Source organism: Daphnia carinata, chromosome 1 (genome assembly GCF_022539665.2).
Source record: "Daphnia carinata strain CSIRO-1 chromosome 1, CSIRO_AGI_Dcar_HiC_V3, whole genome shotgun sequence".
Classification (NCBI taxonomy): Eukaryota; Metazoa; Arthropoda; class Branchiopoda; order Diplostraca; family Daphniidae; genus Daphnia; species Daphnia carinata.
Window position 1 is genome coordinate 9298795 of NC_081331.1, and position 20487 is coordinate 9319281.

General features: G+C 38.7%; 3 protein-coding genes across 5 annotated transcripts; 2 read left to right on the forward strand and 1 right to left on the reverse strand.

Annotated features, from left to right (window-relative positions):
• The first annotated feature begins 3770 nt into the window (after positions 1 to 3770).
• Positions 3771 to 6731, forward strand: LOC130694772 (ATP-binding cassette sub-family F member 2-like). Its single transcript, XM_057517869.2, has 7 exons — positions 3771 to 3895; positions 4212 to 4351; positions 4551 to 4623; positions 4688 to 5342; positions 5409 to 5543; positions 5607 to 5873; positions 6019 to 6731. Exons 2-7 carry the CDS (start codon positions 4225 to 4227, stop codon positions 6598 to 6600), a joined length of 1839 nt encoding a protein of 612 aa, XP_057373852.1. The 5' UTR covers positions 3771 to 3895; positions 4212 to 4224; the 3' UTR covers positions 6601 to 6731.
• A 468-nt stretch (positions 6732 to 7199) lies between these two features.
• Positions 7200 to 11003, reverse strand: LOC130694740 (propionyl-CoA carboxylase alpha chain, mitochondrial-like). The gene is made up of 16 exons (XM_057517825.1): positions 10844 to 11003; positions 10521 to 10733; positions 10283 to 10450; positions 10060 to 10171; positions 9866 to 10001; positions 9768 to 9803; positions 9631 to 9697; positions 9415 to 9509; positions 9123 to 9343; positions 8754 to 9047; positions 8462 to 8550; positions 8077 to 8310; positions 7857 to 7993; positions 7718 to 7799; positions 7543 to 7648; positions 7200 to 7418 (listed from the first exon to the last, which is right to left on the reverse strand). Exons 1-16 carry the CDS (start codon positions 10886 to 10888, stop codon positions 7303 to 7305), a joined length of 2151 nt encoding a protein of 716 aa, XP_057373808.1. The 5' UTR covers positions 10889 to 11003; the 3' UTR covers positions 7200 to 7302.
• A 1677-nt stretch (positions 11004 to 12680) lies between these two features.
• On the forward strand, positions 12681 to 20486 carry LOC130694565 (protein 4.1 homolog). Of its 3 annotated transcripts, XM_057517642.2 has the most exons (21): positions 12681 to 12916; positions 12994 to 13185; positions 14051 to 14198; positions 14274 to 14394; positions 14490 to 14822; positions 14894 to 15079; positions 15140 to 15318; positions 15389 to 15480; positions 15577 to 15717; positions 15911 to 16061; positions 16132 to 16655; positions 16950 to 17057; positions 17447 to 17681; positions 17746 to 17973; positions 18031 to 18191; positions 18269 to 18469; positions 18743 to 18988; positions 19336 to 19407; positions 19487 to 19741; positions 19815 to 19925; positions 19994 to 20486. In XM_057517642.2, exons 2-21 carry the CDS (start codon positions 13000 to 13002, stop codon positions 20063 to 20065), a joined length of 3750 nt encoding a protein of 1249 aa, XP_057373625.1. In that variant the 5' UTR covers positions 12681 to 12916; positions 12994 to 12999; the 3' UTR covers positions 20066 to 20486. The 3 variants fall into 3 exon arrangements, with proteins under 3 accessions (XP_057373625.1, XP_057373633.1, XP_057373641.1); XM_057517650.2 differs by lacking the exon at positions 19336 to 19407; XM_057517658.2 differs by lacking the exons at positions 15911 to 16061; positions 16132 to 16655 and having other exon boundaries at positions 12682 to 12916.
• The last annotated feature ends 1 nt before the right edge of the window (position 20487 follows it).

The following is a 20487-nucleotide window of genomic DNA, read 5'->3' on the forward strand; positions in this document are numbered from 1 at the left end:
CCATGAAGGACGAAATAACTTGTCAACAATGAGAAATCTAAGAGCGTGAACCACAAAAATCACCACAGTGAAAAATATTTTTTTACGAATTTCCATATTGTGAAAAATATAACAATACATGACTGTCTTTTCTAAGTCAATTTTGTGCCAAAAGACATAAACTTGCTCTGTTTGTCCACAGTTGGTTCAAGATGTCCATTAAACGTTCCGAAATTCCTTCGAGAAGTCCGTACCCGTTAAGATAGGAAAAAAACGGGAAAAAAAACGTTTAGAAGGATATTAATATTATAAAGGATGTACCATTATATATTATGAAAAAAAGAAACTATGGCTCGAAATTTATTATTTTTGGAAACCATCTATCGCATTTTGTGTACTTTTCACTCGCAGTGCCTGTGCTATCTTTCAGAATTTCGATCTGATAGCTACATTACACCACTTGTTCCATTCACCGCTAGGCGCAGCATAGCTTTGACAGATAGTTTTTGAAATAGCCAAGCGAGATAACTTTTTTAATAGCACGTTAGTTTAGTGGTTTAATTCTGGAACTTGAACCGTAACTTGATTTCGTTCGTTTGTTATCATTAGTAATTCTAAAATTCTTTATAAAAACAATTTTAAAACACAATTGATATGGAACAGAATCTATTTATGATGAAATAAACAAAACAAAAACAAAACCAATTTTGAACCAAATTTTGACTCTAAAACATGGATGACGTTTTCCCGTGTTTTGCTCCTCTGAAACTGAACGACTTATTTAAGGATACAATGCCCCGTAAAGGTAATCGTGTCATTGCCGCGAAAACGAAAACAACCATCACCTTCTTCTTCTATCGCCCTCTTACAACAGTTGTAAATATGGTAGAGAATGCTGGCCAGCACTTTTAACGAATATAAAGTGGTATAACGTTATTCCTTTGCTCATGCAAACAAACTTGCCGGAAGAAGACAATTAGAATAGAAAGTAAATGGCATAATGTAACTCGCGACAATGAACAACTCCGTGTGCGGGTTCACCATTCAATTCCGTCGGAGTACAACACGGAAAAAACGTCGTTACATGTTTTAGGATTTTTACGTCCCAAATAGATATGAATATTCCACTGACAGAACAGTGATGCCAAGAATAAAACGAAAATCATTCACTTTCGCTAAACAACGGAAATAAATTCAAGTTACATATCTGCAAAGTTGAATTCAACTACGTAGCTAGGGAAGCGAATGTAGTTTAAAGTCTATTTCTGTCCATCCTTCGAACAATGGCTCTGCTGCAAACGCGTAATCTTTCTTTGCTGACTCTGCGAGACGTTGACACTCCCTTTCCTGCTTCTCCTTTTCTAATCCAGCGAGAAGCTATTACTCACTGCCACCTGTGCCAGAGTGTTATATATTTCCTCATCGTTCAAATTCTCGTCGTCCTTCTCCGTTAAGTCGTGATTTGGGTACACGGGGCAAAGAATATTGAATAACAAGTCGTTCATAGCGCTTCGAGGTGGTTGAGTTAGCCAGGGTGGATCATCCCGATATCGAGGATTGAAACGCACATATCCCTGTTCTACAAATGGCGGCTTCAGATACAGGCTCTTGCGTCGGAGGTGGTACGTACGAGACAGGCGGCCAGCAAGGTAGTGGGGGTACAAAAATTTGCAGGCGGTGGTCGGCCTCAATAAGCGTCGATGTCAAAATTACAGAATCTTCTTACATTGGGTCGTAACGGACATAAGAGGCAGATTCCTACACGTTGGGCACGTCGATGATCCCCTCACTGTTTAGGTCATTTTCGTAACGAGCTTGTGGTGGAGGTGGTACATACGAAAGAGTTGGCCTGTAAGGCGGTGGAGGTACAAAGTCTGGACGTGGTAGTCGGTTCCAATAAGCGTCGATGCCTGAATTACCGTCTCCTTGTGGCATTGGGCCGTAACGGACATAAGAGCCTGATTCGTCGTCCGATTCCACCACATTCCGCCCATCGAGCGTAACATACTTGTTCACCTGGCTTTCCGGACGACCTGGTGGTGGAGTTGTTGGAACGTACAGGGTCTTACCATCGGGTGGTAAAGGTGGTAAAGATTTAAGCTGGGACTCAAAGTCGGGTGCCATTGGTGCTCTGACGATGCTTGGGTTTTCGTAACTAAACTTTCTTCTAGTTCAAATCCGATAACCAGTGTTGCCCATGAAACAATTTCAGAAGAGGACTTCATTTTGAATAGATATTTTCTTACTTTCGAAGAGTCGTAGAAAAAACTTTGAATTTTTCACCGTTTTTTCCTTTGCTTATAAGGAAACCAAGCAAGAACCACCAGCTAAGTGTTTCAAATTTAGTGTGATTTTATTTAATTTTCAAATTTTCAGTCAAACATAATCATGTTTAGTTCTGCCTTTCCGCAAGCTTAGTTCAAAACAATATTTAATTTGTATAATTTTCGGCATTCCTCGTGAAATAATGATAAGAATGACGACCAGCTGGACGGGACAATATAGCTTGCACGTACACAATTTCATCCTTGTTAAACGCCATCTAGCGGTATTCTAACACCGCTACGTACAAGTTTCTATTGCGCTTAATGTAACAAAAGTTTTCCAACGATTCAAACTGTTTTCTGTTCTATGTTAAATGAAAAAAAAAGTTTGTAATTTTCAATGTGATGGTGCCCATTTCAGAAACAACCACAGAGTAGTATTTACAACTGCGTCGGCCCGTGCGCAACTGAAACATTGGGCCTTTAACACGATTTCTCATTTCTCTTTGTTGTTCTGGGCACCATTTCCTTCGTTACGCATGAAATCGAGTTTAGTTTTATTCATATTCGAAAATCAAATGATTCTATTGGAGGCATTGACTGAAAGAGTTTCTTTCATGGCTATACTATGGCAAGTTTTTAGTGCCATACCATGGTGTACAATAAGGATGGTGAAAGAACTCTTCGTTATAACGGCCTATCTCGGCTGAAGGCTAATAGGGGTCTAGGTTAGATATTGTCAGAGACGCCTAGTGGCCGATATTGAAGTAAAAGGTAAAGGCTGCACCTGCTTGAAAAATTTTCTAAGTCCAAACAAGGGGACGTGTCCCATTATCCCATTACCTCTTAGCTATCAAATTACCGTTATAACTTTTCTTTTATTATATTATCGTATTTGACATTTAGTTTGTTTAGAATAAATTTAATGATCAATTCTTTTGTTTAAAAGTAGCCCGTTGTAATGAATTAAATTTATATAGCAATAGGAAAGGAGAATAAAGAAAGATCTAGACTGGGTTCGAACTCGAGACTCCCGTACTGTAATCGAGTGTTATATCCATTAGACCACAGAATTTGTAATACCGTTCTTATCGCGACACTAGTAAATATGAGGGTGGCGTTGGCTATATCTAACCTCAATTAGGCCACACCCACCTCCTATGAAACAGGCTTCATTCGAGATAGGCCTTAAAATGGAGAGTTGTTTCACCATCCTTGTACACCATGGCCATACTATGGCAAGGCGTCCGGGCAACCCCTAATTTTTGAGCTGCCTCGCTCTGGTTGACGCGGTAAGCACTTGACCGTCGCCCGATTGGTTTTTGTTACGGGGCAGGGAGGGAACCCGATTATAGCATTCGCTTGAGAAGCTGAGGACAGACCACTGATTACATCCAATAGGAGCCGATCGTTAACTACGATTCTGCAGGGCCGTTGCTCAAGAAGAACTTCACACGTGCACCCCTAGATGGCGCTATGTACCCTTCCGTGGTAATTTCGAAATAGTATTCAACATATATGGACTATAAGTTCCTTGACCGTAAGTACCGTAAGACTTTCAACAAAGAAAACTAGCCGGTCGTCAACTCGAGACACTTCCGAGCTATCGACAAAGTCTACACGTGGTCTGCAGTGAAATTCGTGATTCTAAAGTTAGTAAAATTTTTATGTAATAATGATTCGCATCCCAATAATAAGTAAGCTTGTAAAAAATGTTAATGTTTTCGTAAGATACCGGTATTGTTTAGCTGTAAAGGCAAATGTAGACGAGATGCAGTAAGTGACGTCATTTCGCCATTTCCAACGTCCACGTCTTGCCGATAAATTTTTCTTAATTAAAATTTTTGCTAAAAATCACATTAGAAGGGGATCTGTGCTATACTTTTGCTTCCAAGGATATTAAAGTGTTATCTTTGATCTGTTTTGCAACATTTAATAATATGTTCTAATGGAATTAACTGCCCACAGGTAATCAGTAGAAATGCCTTCCGACTCAAAAAAGAAAAGAGATGCGAAAAGGAAGGAAGGGGCCAAATCCAGTGCATCCAATGGAACCAGTGCATCTGGCAACTTAAAAAATGGCAATAACATCGAACTGACTGCTGAAGGTATAATGCTTACTGGCAAAAAAAAGTATTCTGAGATAGCACTTGGCATTAGACATGTAAATTGTATTAAATTAACTTAAGTATTGCATATTCTTAATAGATGTGGCATGAAATAGCTTGTAAATTTCATAATAGAAATATATTGTCATAGTTGCTAAATAGTAAAACGTTTTTACTTAATATCTTTTCCACTACGCAGAAGCCCTGTGCAAAAAGTTAGAAGAAGATGCCAGAATTGCTGCCGAAGCAAGGGCAGTTACAGGAGTTCTAGGGTAATCGGAACAGAGATTTTTTCACAATTTTCCTTTAGCTTATCTATTTTTATTTGTCTTTTAGTGTTCATCCCAAGAGCCGGGATATTAAGATTGACAATTTATCAATCACTTTTTACGGATTTGAGCTGTTACAAGACACGACCTTAGAATTGAATTGTGGCCGACGTTATGGACTTATAGGTTTAAATGGAAGTGGAAAATCTGCTCTTCTCGCTACACTGGGAAACCGAGAAGTTCCTATTCCGGAGCATATAGATATTTACCATCTCACACGTGAAATTCCAGCCTCGGATAAAACAGCGCTACAGTGTGTTGTGGAAGTAGATGAAGAACGAACACATCTTGAACACCTTGCAGAGCAATTGGTAAATGCAGGAGATGATGAGTCTCAAGATCAACTAATGGATATTTACGAGCGTCTTGATGAAATGAGCGCTGATACAGCCGAAATGCGTGCGGCAAGCATCCTTAATGGTTTGGGATTTACCAAAGAAATGCAACAAAAGAAAGCAAAAGATTTCTCTGGTGGATGGCGTATGCGGATTGCGTTGGCACGTACACTTTACGTTAAGCCACACTTGCTTCTGCTGGATGAGCCAACCAATCACTTGGACTTGGATGCTTGTGTATGGCTGGAAGAAGAACTTAAAAACTACAAGCATATATTAGTAATCGTGTCTCATTCGCAAGATTTCATGAATGGAGTCTGCACGAACGTAATAATTTAAACAAATGGAAATCAATTTCTATCTCATTTTACTGACGTTTCTATTTTTCAACAGATTATCCATTTGACTCAAAATAAATTGAAGAACTACTCAGGAAACTATGACACCTTTGTTAGGACTAGAGCTGAATTACAAGAAAATCAGATGAAACAATATAAATGGGAGCAAGATCAAATGGCTCACATGAAGGTGAGAACAGTTCTAGGAATCGTAACAGTTCATTATTTTTCAATTGTCGTTTGCTTGATGTAGGACTATATTGCTCGTTTTGGCCACGGAAGTGCTAAGCTTGCACGGCAAGCTCAAAGTAAAGAAAAGACATTAGCTAAAATGGTAGCTGGTGGTTTGACTGAAAAAGTTGTTAGTGACAAAACTGTGTCGTTTCATTTTCCGTCGTGCGGCCCTATTCCGCCTCCAGTTATCATGGTTCAAAACGTCAGCTTTCGCTACAGCGATAATACACCCTGGATCTATCGGAACCTGGAGTTTGGAATCGACCTTGACACTCGTCTTGCTTTGGTTAGCTATATTTTTATATTTGTACATATTCGATCCAGTAGATATGTACAATTTTTTTGTTTATTTCTATTGTTTTTTTTGTTTGTTTTTTTTAACCTAAAGTTAAGTAGTGATACAACGCTAATAATATAAATAATAATTGTAGGTTGGGCCGAATGGTGCAGGGAAGTCCACTCTTCTTAAGTTGATATTTGGTGATTTGGTTCCAACGGAGGGAATGATCCGGACCAATAGCCATTTGAAAATTGCACGTTACCACCAGCATCTGCACGAAATGTTGGACTTGGATCTATCACCCCTAGAATACATGATGAAATGTTTTCCGGAAGTGAAAGAAAAGGAAGAAATGAGAAGGATTGTTGGTCGATATGGTCTCACAGGCAAGCAACAGGTTTGCCCTATTCGTCAGCTAAGCGACGGACAACGATGTCGAGTTGTATTTGCTTGGCTTGCCTGGCAAGTGCCTCATCTTCTTCTACTTGACGAGCCTACTAACCACTTGGATATGGAGACGATCGATGCGTTGGCTGATGCCATCAAGGACTTCGAAGGTGGTTTGGTTCTTGTTTCTCACGACTTTCGGCTGATTAACCAAGTCGCCAAAGAAATCTGGATATGCGAACATGGAACTGTTACCAAATGGAAGGGTGACATTTTGTCGTATAAAGAACATCTTAGGCGCAAAGTGTTGAAAGCCAATTTAGCAAACGCTAAACTAGGAAAATAATTTTAATTTTATCGAAACTAATTTTTCGAAAATTGCTTTGAATAAATTAAGTCCAATGATAACGTTGTAAGCGTCAATTGGCACATTGGACTGATTTTGTTTTGTATCTACTACAATTTTCTTGTCCATTTCGTTTTTATCTTTTTCGATTTTTTTTTCGTCTTATGAAGTTATCAAAGAATTGGATGCCACGTGAAAGAAATACGTTTCACTAATAATGGAAGTGGGGTAGAAATATCTAAGTACGGACCGCGCGTGAATGTCACACTTAATCAAATGCGTCGAAAATAAAATTGACTGCAAAAAAAAAATGAAATAATTGTCCAAAAGTGCAGTCATCTACAATAGCATTTCACCGTTTAACAAATGCTATTCTGAAAAATCAAGAATGTGATGCATGACACCTTTCACCCATACAATCACGGTAAAAATTATTTTACATAATTCTATTATCTGCGATATTAGTCCACTTCTTATCCAATCTGGTCACACAACGCCCTTACTTATACTTTTCGAGTTGAAAACAGTTAACTATAGAATTTAGGCTCACCGATGGTTACTTGGGAGAAAATGAATCGAGTAACGTTTTACGGAACATGTTTTAACACATAAAATATCTTTTGACTTGCAGTTGGACTACACAATAACAGTCATCAACTCCAATAAATCCCCCTTACTCATTTTCTTACAACTGCATGGTTCTCATTCCATCTCCACCAATGTTATTCCTTCTTCCACGGTGTCTCCGGGACGGCAGTTTACCGACTTTATCTTTCCGGTGGCTGTAGCAGTTAACTTATTTTGCATTTTCATAGCCTCTGTGGGAGTAAAAAAAAACAAAACAAATAAAAATATAGATATAAAATATAACATTCATATCGACAACGATCGGATGTTAGCCAGGAAACACATGCAACTAGTTTAATTCAGTTAGGTACGTACCGATCACCAAAACTTCTTGTCCTTCACTAACGCTATCCCCAACTTTAACATTCACGCTCCGTACGACTCCGGGCATCGGTGATAGTACAGCTTTGCTTACGTCCACCTGGTAATCACGGTAAATTTAGAAATTCTTGTTGAAAAATTTCCTCAATAAAATTTCAAATAACAATACCTTTGGCTTCTCCAGCATGTGCGACACATAGCCTTCGGTTTTTTTGGTCAAAATACTTACTGCAAATGGTGTGCCCTTAAATCTAAGAGAAAAAAAAAGAATTACGCGTGTTTACAAGCTCAGGTTGGTTTAAAATTACCTAATGCGAAAATCTCCATTCGAATTTTTCGAGATAAGCTGAACTACGTGATTTTCATCATCCACTGTTACTTTAATCACAGGGGAAGCAAGATTAAGGGTGTTTCGTATGCGGTATGTCTTTCCTTCGATGGTCGCCTGATCACACGTCGATAGATAATCGAAGCAATTGTTCTCTAAATATTAGTTTGCTTTAAAAAAGTATTACTTATAAAGCTTACCTTATAATAACCATCATCACCCAATTCTACTTCGCAAGGGGATTTGTTTCCTGCGACGTTAACTGATAAGACCCACTTCTCAACATTTTTTTTCAGCATGCAATTATCATTTCTCTCATTGGCAAATGCTTGTAAGCGCAGTTCGTTAGTAGCCCACATGCATGCTGCTATGCTTATTAAATGCTGTCTTTCCAACAACTGGAGTTGTTTCCCCTGGAAGCCGTTCGGATAGACCTATTTTTAAAGAAATAATAAAAAATAATAATCATAAGAACTATATGCTACCTCATATGATCCGGACGAGTATAAATATAACAATGTTAATGTCCACCTTCCCTATTGCGAGAACAGGAGTGGGTTTATAGAATGGACAAAGCTGTTTTACCTCGGGAAGATACTTGGTGTTTATGTCTCCGCGGACAAATCGTGATTCATCTAAGATGTCCCGTAATAAAGGAATATTGTGGGTAACACCTGATGGGAAGAACACGAAAATAGAAGAAAATTATGAAGTGTAATTTTGCTCAACCGAGCAGGAAAACCTAGCAAAATTCAGCAAATATTCAGTAGTATAATATATGGACCTTGGACGCAATACAACCAAATACATATGGACATTAATTTACAGCTAAAGGGGTAATATCGTTAGCTTTTGAAAAGAGTAACACTATAAATACCTCTGATAACATAGGAATCGAGGGCTTCGATTGAGGTTTTCAGAGCTTCATCGCGTGTAGGACCATGACATGCAAGCTTGCATATCATTGGATCGTAATAGATGCTTATTTCGCTACCCTCTTCGACTCCACTATCACAGCGGACATTCGGGATAAACGTTGGTTCTATATACTGATCTAGACGTCCAATAGAAGGCAATCCAAAATTTTTGAAGGGATCCTCTGCATAAACCCGACACTCGATCGCCCATCCCTTTAGGGGAACATCTGATTGCTTGAGATTGAGACGGTGGCCTTGCCAGAAACACAAATAAAGATAATAACAATAGTTGCTGGTGAAAGAATTATAGAAGAACGTAGTGTTTATACCTTTTGCAACACGTATCATTTGATGTACGAGATCAATTCCAGTTATCATTTCTGTAATAGGGTGCTCTACTTGCAATCGAGTATTCATTTCAAGAAAATAGAAATTCTTTTTAGAGTCGACTAAAAATTCAACAGTTCCCGCGGAGGAATAGCCGATTTTCTTTGCCAAAGATACAGCTTGTTGCCCCATTGCTATCCGTGTAGCTGGGTCTATGAAGGTGCTAAAGTATAAGGTAAATGTTAGAATGGCCAAACTTATGGTCTGAAGAATTAATTCGCTATATGGTATCACCTAGGGGCTTCTTCAATAACTTTCTGATTGCGGCGCTGTATGCTGCATTCTCTTTCATTCAAATAAATTACATTCCCTAGTTTATCTCCAAGTATCTGTTTTAAGAAAAAGTAAATGCTAATTAAAAAATAACAATAATAAATATAAAATTTTGTTTTTGATGAGTTAGAATGATTAATATAACAATATTAGCAAGACTAAAAATTAATTACTTACTTGAATTTCTATATGTCTGGGGTTATCAACGAATTTTTCAACCAACATTCTGTCATCACCAAATGAGCTAATTTTTTTTTTTTCCAATAATACAATCAAATCTTTGTACATACATACACGTATAAAAATATTATTACCTTGCCGCCTCTTGTTTGGATAAACGAAATCCTTCCCTGTGAATTGAAATTTTTTTATTTTGAGACCTAAAATCTCATTCAGTTGAGGAATTGTTCACCTGGCTTCGGTATCATTCCATGCTATGCGCATGCCCTTCCCTCCACCTCCCGCAGAAGCCTTGATCATAACAGGATAACCAATATTCCGCGAAATTTCAAGGCAGTGTTCTTCATCTTTAACAACTCCATCAAATCCTGAGCGAGAACAAACAGCTCAATTTTTTATCAGGGGGTCTTCCTTAAAGAAATTTACCAGGAATGACATGAACTCCAGCCTCTTTTGCTACCCTTTTTGACTCAATCTTGTCTCCCATGCCTGATATGGCATGTGCTGATGGACCTATAAAACTGATGCCTTCTTTTTCCTTAAAAAAGGGAAAAAAGTAAGAAGAAGAACAGCAATGAGGTATTACTGGCATTTTACCAGAAAACAAATTTGAAACAAAAACACATGACCAAATAAATTATGAACTTACCAGAATAGTCACAAATTCAGCATTTTCTGATAAAAATCCATATCCTGGGTGGACAGCTTGAGATCCAGTTTGCCTAATAACATTCAAAATTTTCTCCATATTTAAGTAAGATTCCCTGGTTGCTGGAGGTCCAATGCACACAGCTTCATCAGCCATTTTAACATGAAGCTAATGACAAAATAAGTCAGTATTGAGAACGAAAATGCACATAAACTCCACAGTTCAAACAATACTTAACCGCATTTGAATCAACTGTTGAGTGCACAGCTACAGTTTTGATGCCCATCAACTTAGCTGTTCGCATGACTCTGCAGGCTATTTCTCCACGATTTGCAATCAGAATCTTTTCAAACGTTGGTTCGGCTTTATCAATAGGGTCTGTTGTGTAAAACGACGACAATGATCTTCTGCCACATTCATTTTTAAGGGAATGATTAAAACTCCTGTGAATCTAACGTACATGAAAAAATTCATTTTAGTTTGAAAGAATGGTATTTGTTTCAGAACCTTTTGGGCAGCTAATTGTGTAAGTTTTGCACCTCAACAACACGCCATGCTTACCTTGATAAGGAATTGAAACCCCACGCCATACTTTAAGTTGATCATTTCGTGATTCAGGGAAAGTAAGTTCTGCAAAAATGGTTGCACTTACCAGAAGCAAAACAGACTTCGTCTGCTAGCTTCAAACCCAATTGAAATACCCGTACTGAAATCACTGAACCACTGACCCATTTGGGGACCCTTGGTATTTCGTGTACGCATACCATATCCCAGCATAGCGTGGAAAACATTGTGGAATAGCAAAACTTGTCCGTTAGTGAAGGTAATGGACCTCAAAGCCCTTCTCTACGGTTCACTAGTACCACCACTTGTTAATACCATGTTGAACCCCCTTTTAACTTTCTCGCAACACTTTTTGAAATACCCTCTCTCGCGGTTAGGGTGCCAATCGCGTTATATTAGCTCCACATGGATCCACCATGCCGTTTGTCTATAGTATTCTTTTCTGACGTTCAAGAAATTTTGGCAGGAAATAGAATATATGAAGAAACAAATGCGGGAGTAAATGGTTGAAATTAATTTTTTTTCGCGATTTCTTTCCCTTAGCCATGCGGCTATAATGAGAGTACGGTAAAGATTTATAGCCGAAGCCCTTATGAATATTTGAGTTACAACATTCGTGATTTGAATCTTAAAACACTTTGGGCTCCAGTGGATTATTTTCAGGAACATTAAAGCTAGTCCATTATCTCAAGGCTTACTTTTCATGTATCAATGCATCTTCGAACTAATATAGATTTGTATTGGATCATATCAGATGTGAATAAAAAAATTTATTGTAGATCAACTGCATTAACCTCTAGACAAACGCATCGATTCAGACGGCTATGGAACTGTCCGTTGTTTGGACAGAAAATTTATTATCAGCACTGATAAGGGAGTTTTTTTTATAGCATGTTACGCGAATAATTAATGTTGGTCACGTCCATGGGCGATCACCCAATAATCTTTGGGTGTTAAAAAACGAGGCTTTTGTTTAAATTATGCGATTGCCAGATTTACTGGGTTTTTTCATGACCACACTTCCACTCTTATTTTTCTGTACTTTGATACCTTTACCTGAATTTCGTAGTGCTCATGGGAGAATTGGACGGAGTTCTTTCATATCAGGCAGATTCGATACAACGCCGGCATAGCCCCATGAAAAAAGTGTTCAAGCATAAAGCTTTTTCAATTCTTGGTTTTCTCCTAACGCTTTTTTGACATTTACTTTATACAAGATATTTGAGAAGTTATATAAAAGCAGTTGTACAATAAAAAAAAAAAGGAAATCTTTCTTTAGACTAAATTTTCTCTAACAAGTCATCTTATATGCCTTCCAACGTTGAAAAAAAAAATGATGATTCAAATTAGTAGTGCTCTGTCGGATAAGGAAAAAAGTGAATTGTTCCGAAAACAGATTAAATAAATATTATTATAACAAGAGCACCGAATACTTGCGGCGTTTGATAAACATTTTTGCATTGTAATACGTATGATAACTAATTCAATTTTGAATGAAATGACAAAAATTTTATAATAAAATTTAGTAATAATAAAGAATCCATCTTTCTTTATTCTTACTTTGAGGTTTTGCTCGAAAAATTTTATGCAATAGAACACTGCTAACTAGTCATGTAGGTATCTAGGCCAATTTAAGAACTTTACCCTATTACCTATTAGTTTTAGCAAGGTATACAAGTTAAAAAGTTTACTCTGTAATAGCTACGCGTTGGTCTTAATATGAAGGACATGGTATTTCCCGCAATTTACCGGGCTAATTGCAGTAAGTAGCTCCTCCTACTAGGGGCGGGCCAAAGCCATTCCATGGAGTTTTCCACCGTATACCGCGGCAAAGCGTACGCGTAGAGGATTTACCATAGACCCATCTGAACTTAGGTGTGGTCAATAAAAGAAACCTGATGCGATTTCCAACGAGCTAATTTTTTGTTATCGAAGAAATTGGAGAGTGGTGCTTAGAAGCTTTGTTTTATTGATTTATCTTGCTCTGCTTGATTTCAGTTCGACGGCTTTGTTTGATTGTTTGTGGATTTGGTTCAGAACATTGCTAAGGAGTAGTCCCAAAACAAACAGGTGTGGCCATCACTTAAAGCTTTTATCATTCTTCACTCATACTTCTTGGTAAAAATCATCATTACATTCTTATTTAGGTTATCATGCCTGAAGCTGCAGCTAATTTGGAGGACTCAAACACAAAAGAGAACATGAAATCTAAAGAAGGAAATGAAAAGAAAATGAAGAAATCAGCAACGTCCAATGGACTTGGTTCATTTACAAGGGGGAAGCTGGTTTTGGCCAGAGTTAATATGCTTGATGGAACAGTAACTGACCTAAGCATTGAAGTAAGTATTTGTAACTACTCAGCGAAGGGTATGATACACATGTTACACCTCCAGTCCTATTTCATGGCATAGTGTAAAATCGCTATAAGTTTATATTTCCTGGTTTTTTACCATAACCTCATTGCAAGTGGTGATACAGCTAGGTGCTCTGCTATTTTCTACTAAAACGAGTATGATCATCTCAATAACAAACATACTTGTCCAGAGCCATCAGTAGTTATTGTGGCAAGATTTTTAAGCCAGTATGTAGGATTACGAAGATATTAGATCGCTGTGACATGGTCTAAAGTTCCAAGCAACCATTGTTTAAACATGAGCTCTTTCTTTTGCTTTTTAAAACTCCCGAATTCATCTAGAAAATCTACAAATAGCTTTCATTCTATTAGAAATGAAGATTTGCATCAAGTAAACTCATTTTTTAAATTTCGAAGATTTTTTCTAATATATTTAGTTAGGGTTAAAATATTACCTGGAAGTGAATGGAAGGATCAACGGTGCGAGGGAATAAGTTAATTTCGTTAATTTATCTCAGACTACTTGTTTCACACTTTTTCATAGAGTTGTTCATGCCGGCAAGCATGAACACTAACTACCGGGGGAAAATAACGCTCTTGTAGTTATAAATGCCATGCATCCGAGCAACAACGTCTTTAAGCTATATACCAAAAGCTTTAATATGAATCATAATTTGTACCCCAAAGACAATGAAACTTTTAGAAAACAATGTTTTCAGTGTGATGATTGAAGGGAATTCCAGTGCATCTAAGTTCTGTTGCATACATCTAGCTGGTCCTTCTTAATCAGAATTTTTCCATATATATTTTTTCTTGTTGTTGTTTTTAACCATCTTTATTTCCACCTTTAGAAAGGCGCTAGAGGACAAGAACTTCTTGATCGTGTATGTGAGCAAGTGGATTTGGTCGAAAAAGACTATTATGGTTTGGTATATCTTGACCAAGACAGTAATAGAAACTGGTTGGCAGCTGACAAAAAAATCTCAAAACAACTGAAAAGTATGTTTTTCTTTTTGTTTTTCATCATAGAAATTTATTTAAAAAGCCATTTATACTTTATTATGTGTTAATCAGGCCATCCTTGGGAATTCAATTTCGAAGTGAAATTTTACCCTCCCGATCCTTCCCAGCTTCAGGAAGATATAACTCGATACCAGCTATGTCTTCAAGTTAGAAATGATATTCTGTCGGGAAAGTAAGCGTTTGTGAGCGAAAGATAAGAAAAAATAAGATAATAGCTATACTATCTTAGTGAAACATGGATTATTTTTCTTTTATTATTATTTACAGACTACCGTGCTCGTTTGTCACACATGCTTTGTTGGGATCTTACCTCGTACAATCAGAGCTTGGCGATTACGACCCCACTGAACATGGCACTGGCTCGGAGTATGTCCGTGAGTTACGTCTAGCTCCCAATCAAACGCCCGAGCTTGAGGAGAAGGTTAGCGAACTTCATCGGACGCACAAGGGGCAGACACCAGAAGAAGCCGAATTACATTATTTGGAAAATGCCAAGAAATTGGCCATGTACGGGGTAGATCTTCACCAAGCTCGAGATTCGGAAGGAGTTGATATTCTGTTAGGTGTATGTGCATCGGGATTACTTGTCTATAAAGATAGGTAATTTATAAGTTACGAACTAGTTCAAACCAGCCAATTTAATGATTTCTGCAACTCCATTATGTTCCTAGGCTTCGCATCAATCGATTTGCTTGGCCGAAAATTTTGAAGATATCTTACCGACGCAATGGATTTTATATCAAAATTCGTCCTGGCGAATTTGAACAGTACGAATCTACTATTGGTTTTAAATTGTCCAATCACCGGGCATCTAAAAGACTGTGGAAAGTCTGTGTTGAACATCACACCTTTTTCAGGTTAAATTAAGCGTTGCTTATTCTTGTACTAAAAGCTGACAGAAACTTTGGAATTTCTAGACTCATGACGCCAGAACCTCCACAGAAAATTGGACTTTTCCCCCGTTTGGGTTCCAAATTTCGCTATTCTGGTCGAACTCAGTATCAAACTCGACAGGCATCGGCATTAATTGACCGTCCTGCCCCTCAGTTTGAACGTACTCTAAGTAAACGGCAACCTGGATCGAGGAGCGTTGATGGTAATAAGTTGGTTTAGAATTCTGTTTCTTCCGGTTTTCTGATCTCTCTTTGCACGACATGCACACATAGCTGGATTAGGGAACAGCACTGTGGTAGACAGACCGCAACGAGAAGTCAAACGAACAACCATGGCCTCTGCTCCACCCCCGCCTACTACTAAGGTTATAACTGTTTAATTTGCCTTATTCTTTCGCCGTTGTCAAATTTCGAGTTTTCTGTTTTGGAAAATCTCTATCGTGTTTTTGAATATTTTACAGCCCCTCATGGCTGAAGGCCCAGCTGAAGGAGAATGGGAAGAGGATGCCGGTCTGGGTGCGGCCGCGGCCGAACGACGAAGAGAAAAGGCTTTGGAACGTGAAAAAGCCAAGGAAAAGGAGGAAAAAGCAACGCAACAAAAGGTAAGAAACCATTCATCTGATCAGTACATTTTAAGAACTAAGTATAAAGCTTGTTCGATTTCGAACGATTCTGATTGAGCGAAGGGAAAAGAAGGAACACGTTATAACGCGTTGATGAATAAATCACTGAGTGCGACGTGACTAGTCCTTTAGTTTTGAACATGCAAAGCTAAAGGGGATCTTTACGTTAAAGGAGGAACGATTAGTACGACCTCTTCCTGTTGTCCCCAATGGTGTACCAGACAGAAATACTGTTTCGCGCCAATCTTCCAATCAATCGGCGGTCAACTTGATTCTTCCTCTTAGTGCATCTTCGCTGGAAAGGTCTCAAGCGCTAGTACAAGGTTGGGGAATTGTCACAACGATCAATTCTTTCTAATCAATCGCTCGAAAATGTTTGAAACGGTGACTTAGGAAACGACCGGGTTCGATTTGGACCTAATAAAGCGAACGAAGCTTTGGTAATGAAGGCAGGTGTCAATTCTTCCGATGGCGTCCACTCGGACGTAAGCTCGACTGGCTATGCAAGTAGTCGCGCATTCAGCGTTGAATACAGCCCAGAATTAAACCGCCTCGTGGATGAGTTGTACATGCTGCCCGAAACGCAGCCGGTGGAGCCGACGAAGCCAAACAGCAAAGCTGTACAGAATCAGCCTCTTTGGTCGTCCGTTCAACCCGCTCCTTTTGCTATGATGTATAGGGAAGAGACCAGGAGAAGATCATCCAGCTCGAGATCCTCTGTTGCTGCTGGTATACCAGGCGAGAAACAAAGGATCCCTAGTGCGCTACCAACTGAAACGTACGCCAGAAGTCGAATGGGTCGTCCAACATCGTACTTTTATTCGACACCTGGCACTCTTTTGTCCGATACAAATCCGAGTTCTAAGTACACAAAGAGCCTTTCAGCAAGTCAAAGTGTGTCTAAATCGACAGACGAGGTACCCATTGTCGTATGGGCTTTCCGTGTCGTCCATTGTCGTCAGATGTAAGCTTCATGAAATTGAATCTTGTCCTGTCCTCGTTTACCTGTTTGCGTTTTGCTGGTTACTCGTCGCCAAAATGCTTCAAGTATTGCCGTTTTTCATGGTTTTGGGGTGATTTGCAGCCATTTATTGATCGACGTGAGGTGTTGGCAAATGTGGAGGGTGTTCGGTCCCTTTTTGTTTTGTCTAGTTTGTGTGTGTGTGTCAAATGTATGTTTCATTTTGTAATTTATTATTGTGTTTTAATAGAAACCGGTGGGTGGAGTTGCGGTGATGCCACTGGGCACTGATCTGCTATCGAAGTTTCGCAAAGATAAAACAAAAGAAGAGGGAACAACACACCAACCAGTTGCAGATGTAAGCACGAACATTTATTTTTTAATTTCATTTTTTTTTTCATTATCCACCGTTAGTTTTGTTCCAATATCAGTTTGCGTGCTTGACAATTGCTAATTAATGTAGATCCCTAAGTAATTTGAGTAATTTTTCAGTTTCTTCATCCTAAAAATAACCTGCATTGCATTTTTTTCTCGTAGAGCTTGATTGTCACGATTGCCGTTCTGTTTTATTTATTTATTATTTTTTTTAAGAATGAATTTAACAAATGAGAATGTTTTATAAGTTTGACTGATAATTTTTTAAAACATTATTTTCGCTAAAAACTGTCGAACAGACTGTTGCATTTTTGTGTCCCTTATGGTGTAACCTTTGCATGTTTGTATTACGTCGTTAATTTGAATCCGTAGCAACGCGAAGTGTTGGTCAAAACGACCAGCCGTAGGATCGGCAGTGACGAAGAATCCGGCGTTTCCGCATCAGAAGGATTGCCAACGACTACTACGTCCCCTGGTTTCACTCGCTCTTACACGTATAATGCCACTGAAGACTCCGGCACGAAGCGACGGTTTGAACCGCAGAGCCTTGGTTTTCGGTATGATGGCCAACCTTCTGTGGGTGCTCAACAACCCAATAGTCCGACTGGTACTCAATTTTGTTTTCATGTATAGTCATTATTTTTCGCTAATAGCATCTTCTTCTTTTATAGGTAGTAGCAGTTCAGGGAAGAAAAACGTCGGACTGGCTTTTAGTTACGTTGCAGGAGACGAGGAAAAGTTAGCTGACGCAAGCCGTATATTGAAAAACACGTCCCCGCGAGGTGACAACTTGTCAAGATCGTATGACAAAACAGAGAAAGACACCAAACAGGGCCATATTGACTATGTCGAGTCGGCCTACTTGAAGGACAAGGATACCGAGCAGCTCTCGGCTTACGGTATGTTTTTGTATCACGCATGAGACAGAGAGAGATAATTAACATTTTGTTCAATAGACGAAGGTCGTTTGCCAAAAATCGGCAATCAAAGGGAAGATCGAACCACCAAAACTGCTGACTCCGGCAGTGATGGTGATAATTCGAGCTTAGAAGAATCTGTTGAAGAACACAAGCAGCCACAAACGGAAGAAATTATGAATGCTGAATTAGCTGCTAGGGTAAATCTCTTTCGTGTATTCCTCATGGAGAACACATTTTCAATAACAATTATCTATATTTGATCATTTGTTTGTAGGAAAGAGCACAGAAAGCAGCTTTCCTTGGCGGAACTAGCGCAGCATTATCTGCAACTCAAGCCCCGAAAATCGTGAAAACTACAACAAAACAAACTCTCGTTCAGAACGCCGACGGATTACGACACAACAAGGAAGAAAAAGTCGAAGATTTGACTCCAGGCGGTTCCGGGGCCGTCACCGTTGTATCTTCAGTCAATAAAGTATTACCGTTCTGTTAGCACTAAAATGATAATTTTTTTTTTTTTACCTAGGTGACTACGGTCCTTTAGTAATTAGCATTGTTATTTTTTTGCGCACGTTAGAATTTACTGCATGAATGCACCCTTGCTTTTTTCGTGTTGCTGCATTCGTTATATATCCGTATATTTTTTAAAATTTAGTTACGTTTATTTATAATTAATTTTTTTTCAAATAGTATTTAGACCCGCATGTATTTACGTATTCTATATTGTGTTGTTTTTGTTTTTTTAAAGGCTGATTTACCTGACGAACTTTCCTCTGGAAGTCATGCACATAATGTCCCACATGTTAAAGCAACCCAGGTTACGACACGGACAGCGTTGACCAAAGAAGACAAAGAGACCAATTCCACCACTTCGCAAATTGAAGAAAAGACTTTTACTGCAACCACCATGACAACTGGTCATCGCCAAGAACAACGTGTAGTAACGCAAGAAGTGCGGACGGCTACCATTCTGACCAGCGCTGAACCGAATCAGGTACGAATTCCACATATTTTTTGCATTTTCTCGTCTTGTTCGGGATTCTTCATTATTTTCCCTACTGGAAAAGGTAATTTAGAAACAGAAAATTGTGGAGTAACCCAAACCCCACTCCCATCAAGCTTCTCCACGAATCAATTCATGCTTTCACTGCCTGATTGATTTTTAACTAAAAAATTGAATTGTACCTTCCTTAAGCATTTGTTATCGTGTAGATTAGTCCCATTGCATCTTGCCCTGATTTAGTTGATCCTAGTACATCCACCTTTCTTTGTTTCGCAATTTACGGCAAAATTGAAAGCTAACACCTGATTGTATTGAACATTCTGGTTAACCGTCTCCAGATAACCGCACGCCGCATGAGTGTTCATAGCACGAGTTCAGAAGATTCTGGTACAGCAGTTGACGGTGACCAGGTTTGATTCTGTCCATTTAACATTTATTAAGTGGCATTCCTTCTGTAGTATTTTCATCTTGCCCTTTTTCGTGTTTCAGGAGCCACCGATTGTTAAAACAGAGACGGTCAAGTACGATCCGTCGTCCTTTTCTCCTGTTGCTGCACCGAAGACAAGCTCATCTTACCCTTTCGTTCCTACCGAAACACGTACTATGGGTAGCGCAGGCCACGTTAGCCACGATGAAGAAGACACCAAAGGCTCGTCAGTTGTGACAACGTTGATGGAACAACAAGGAGAAGTAATCACCACTCAAAACATAACTTCAAAGACACGCACCGTGGAGACAGTCACGGTAAGAATAGACGCCTTTTCGCACGATCAGAGATAAAATTTTTATGGTATCTATGTTTTTCTCCACTGTATAGTATAAAAAAGAACATGACGGTTTGGTTGAAACTCGGGTCGAGCAAAAGATCACCATTCAGAGCGACGGGGATCCGATTGATCATGATCGGGCTCTAGCAGAAGCAATCCAGGTGCGTGGTAGATAATATTTAATTAAAAACAATAACAACTATGTAATTATTGATCAATCTTATTTTAGGAGGCCACTGCTATGAACCCGGATATGACTGTAGAAAAGATAGAAATTCAACAACAAGCACTACCACAGTAGATTCGGTTCGCACACGACGTTGTGCTGCTTCTTTTCAATCCTCGTATCGAATAGACCATTTTTTTATTATTATTATTATTTTATGGAAATTAATCACATTATACCTACCAATAAAGCTTGAGGGTTACTTCGCACTGAAATATTTTGTGGGTAATCTGTTTTCACAACTAATTTTATGTAAATGTTAGGGTGGGTGGTTGTTTCCTCGCAAGAGTATTTTAGAAAGCAGAAAAGATATCGATCGACCAAATAAATTTAGAACAAGGTCATACCCAACTTTTATTTGATTGCCAACGTCTGAACCCCCAATGATACAGTCGTTTCAGTTGTCATCGGTTTCTAATTTTCATCGATGTAACCACCCATTCATTCATTTTGTAAGTTTCAATTAAAAATACTACGGCTACAAGTTTCAATATCAT

What these genes read in the sequence shown, in the direction of transcription:
- LOC130694772 (XM_057517869.2), top strand. Translation starts at nt 4,225, where the DNA reads ATGCCTTCCGACTCAAAAAAGAAAAGAGATGCGAAAAGGAAGGAAGGG. An exon ending in GCAGTTACAGGAGTTCTAGG is followed by an intron (nt 4,624 to 4,687) that starts GTAATCGGAACA and finishes TTTGTCTTTTAG; the next exon opens with TGTTCATCCCAAGAGCCGGG. An exon ending in ATCAAATGGCTCACATGAAG is followed by an intron (nt 5,544 to 5,606) that starts GTGAGAACAGTT and finishes TGCTTGATGTAG; the next exon opens with GACTATATTGCTCGTTTTGG.
- LOC130694740 (XM_057517825.1), bottom strand. Translation starts at nt 10,888, where the DNA reads ATGATCAACTTAAAGTATGGCGTGGGGTTTCAATTCCTTATCAAG. An exon ending in TGGAGTTCATGTCATTCCTG is followed by an intron (nt 10,002 to 10,059) that starts GTAAATTTCTTT and finishes GTTCTCGCTCAG; the next exon opens with GATTTGATGGAGTTGTTAAA. An exon ending in ACACCAAGTATCTTCCCGAG is followed by an intron (nt 8,311 to 8,461) that starts GTAAAACAGCTT and finishes CTTTAAAAATAG; the next exon opens with GTCTATCCGAACGGCTTCCA.
- LOC130694565 (XM_057517642.2), top strand. Translation starts at nt 13,000, where the DNA reads ATGCCTGAAGCTGCAGCTAATTTGGAGGACTCAAACACAAAAGAGAAC. An exon ending in CACACCAACCAGTTGCAGAT is followed by an intron (nt 17,058 to 17,446) that starts GTAAGCACGAAC and finishes TTGAATCCGTAG; the next exon opens with CAACGCGAAGTGTTGGTCAA. An exon ending in CTCTAGCAGAAGCAATCCAG is followed by an intron (nt 19,926 to 19,993) that starts GTGCGTGGTAGA and finishes ATCTTATTTTAG; the next exon opens with GAGGCCACTGCTATGAACCC.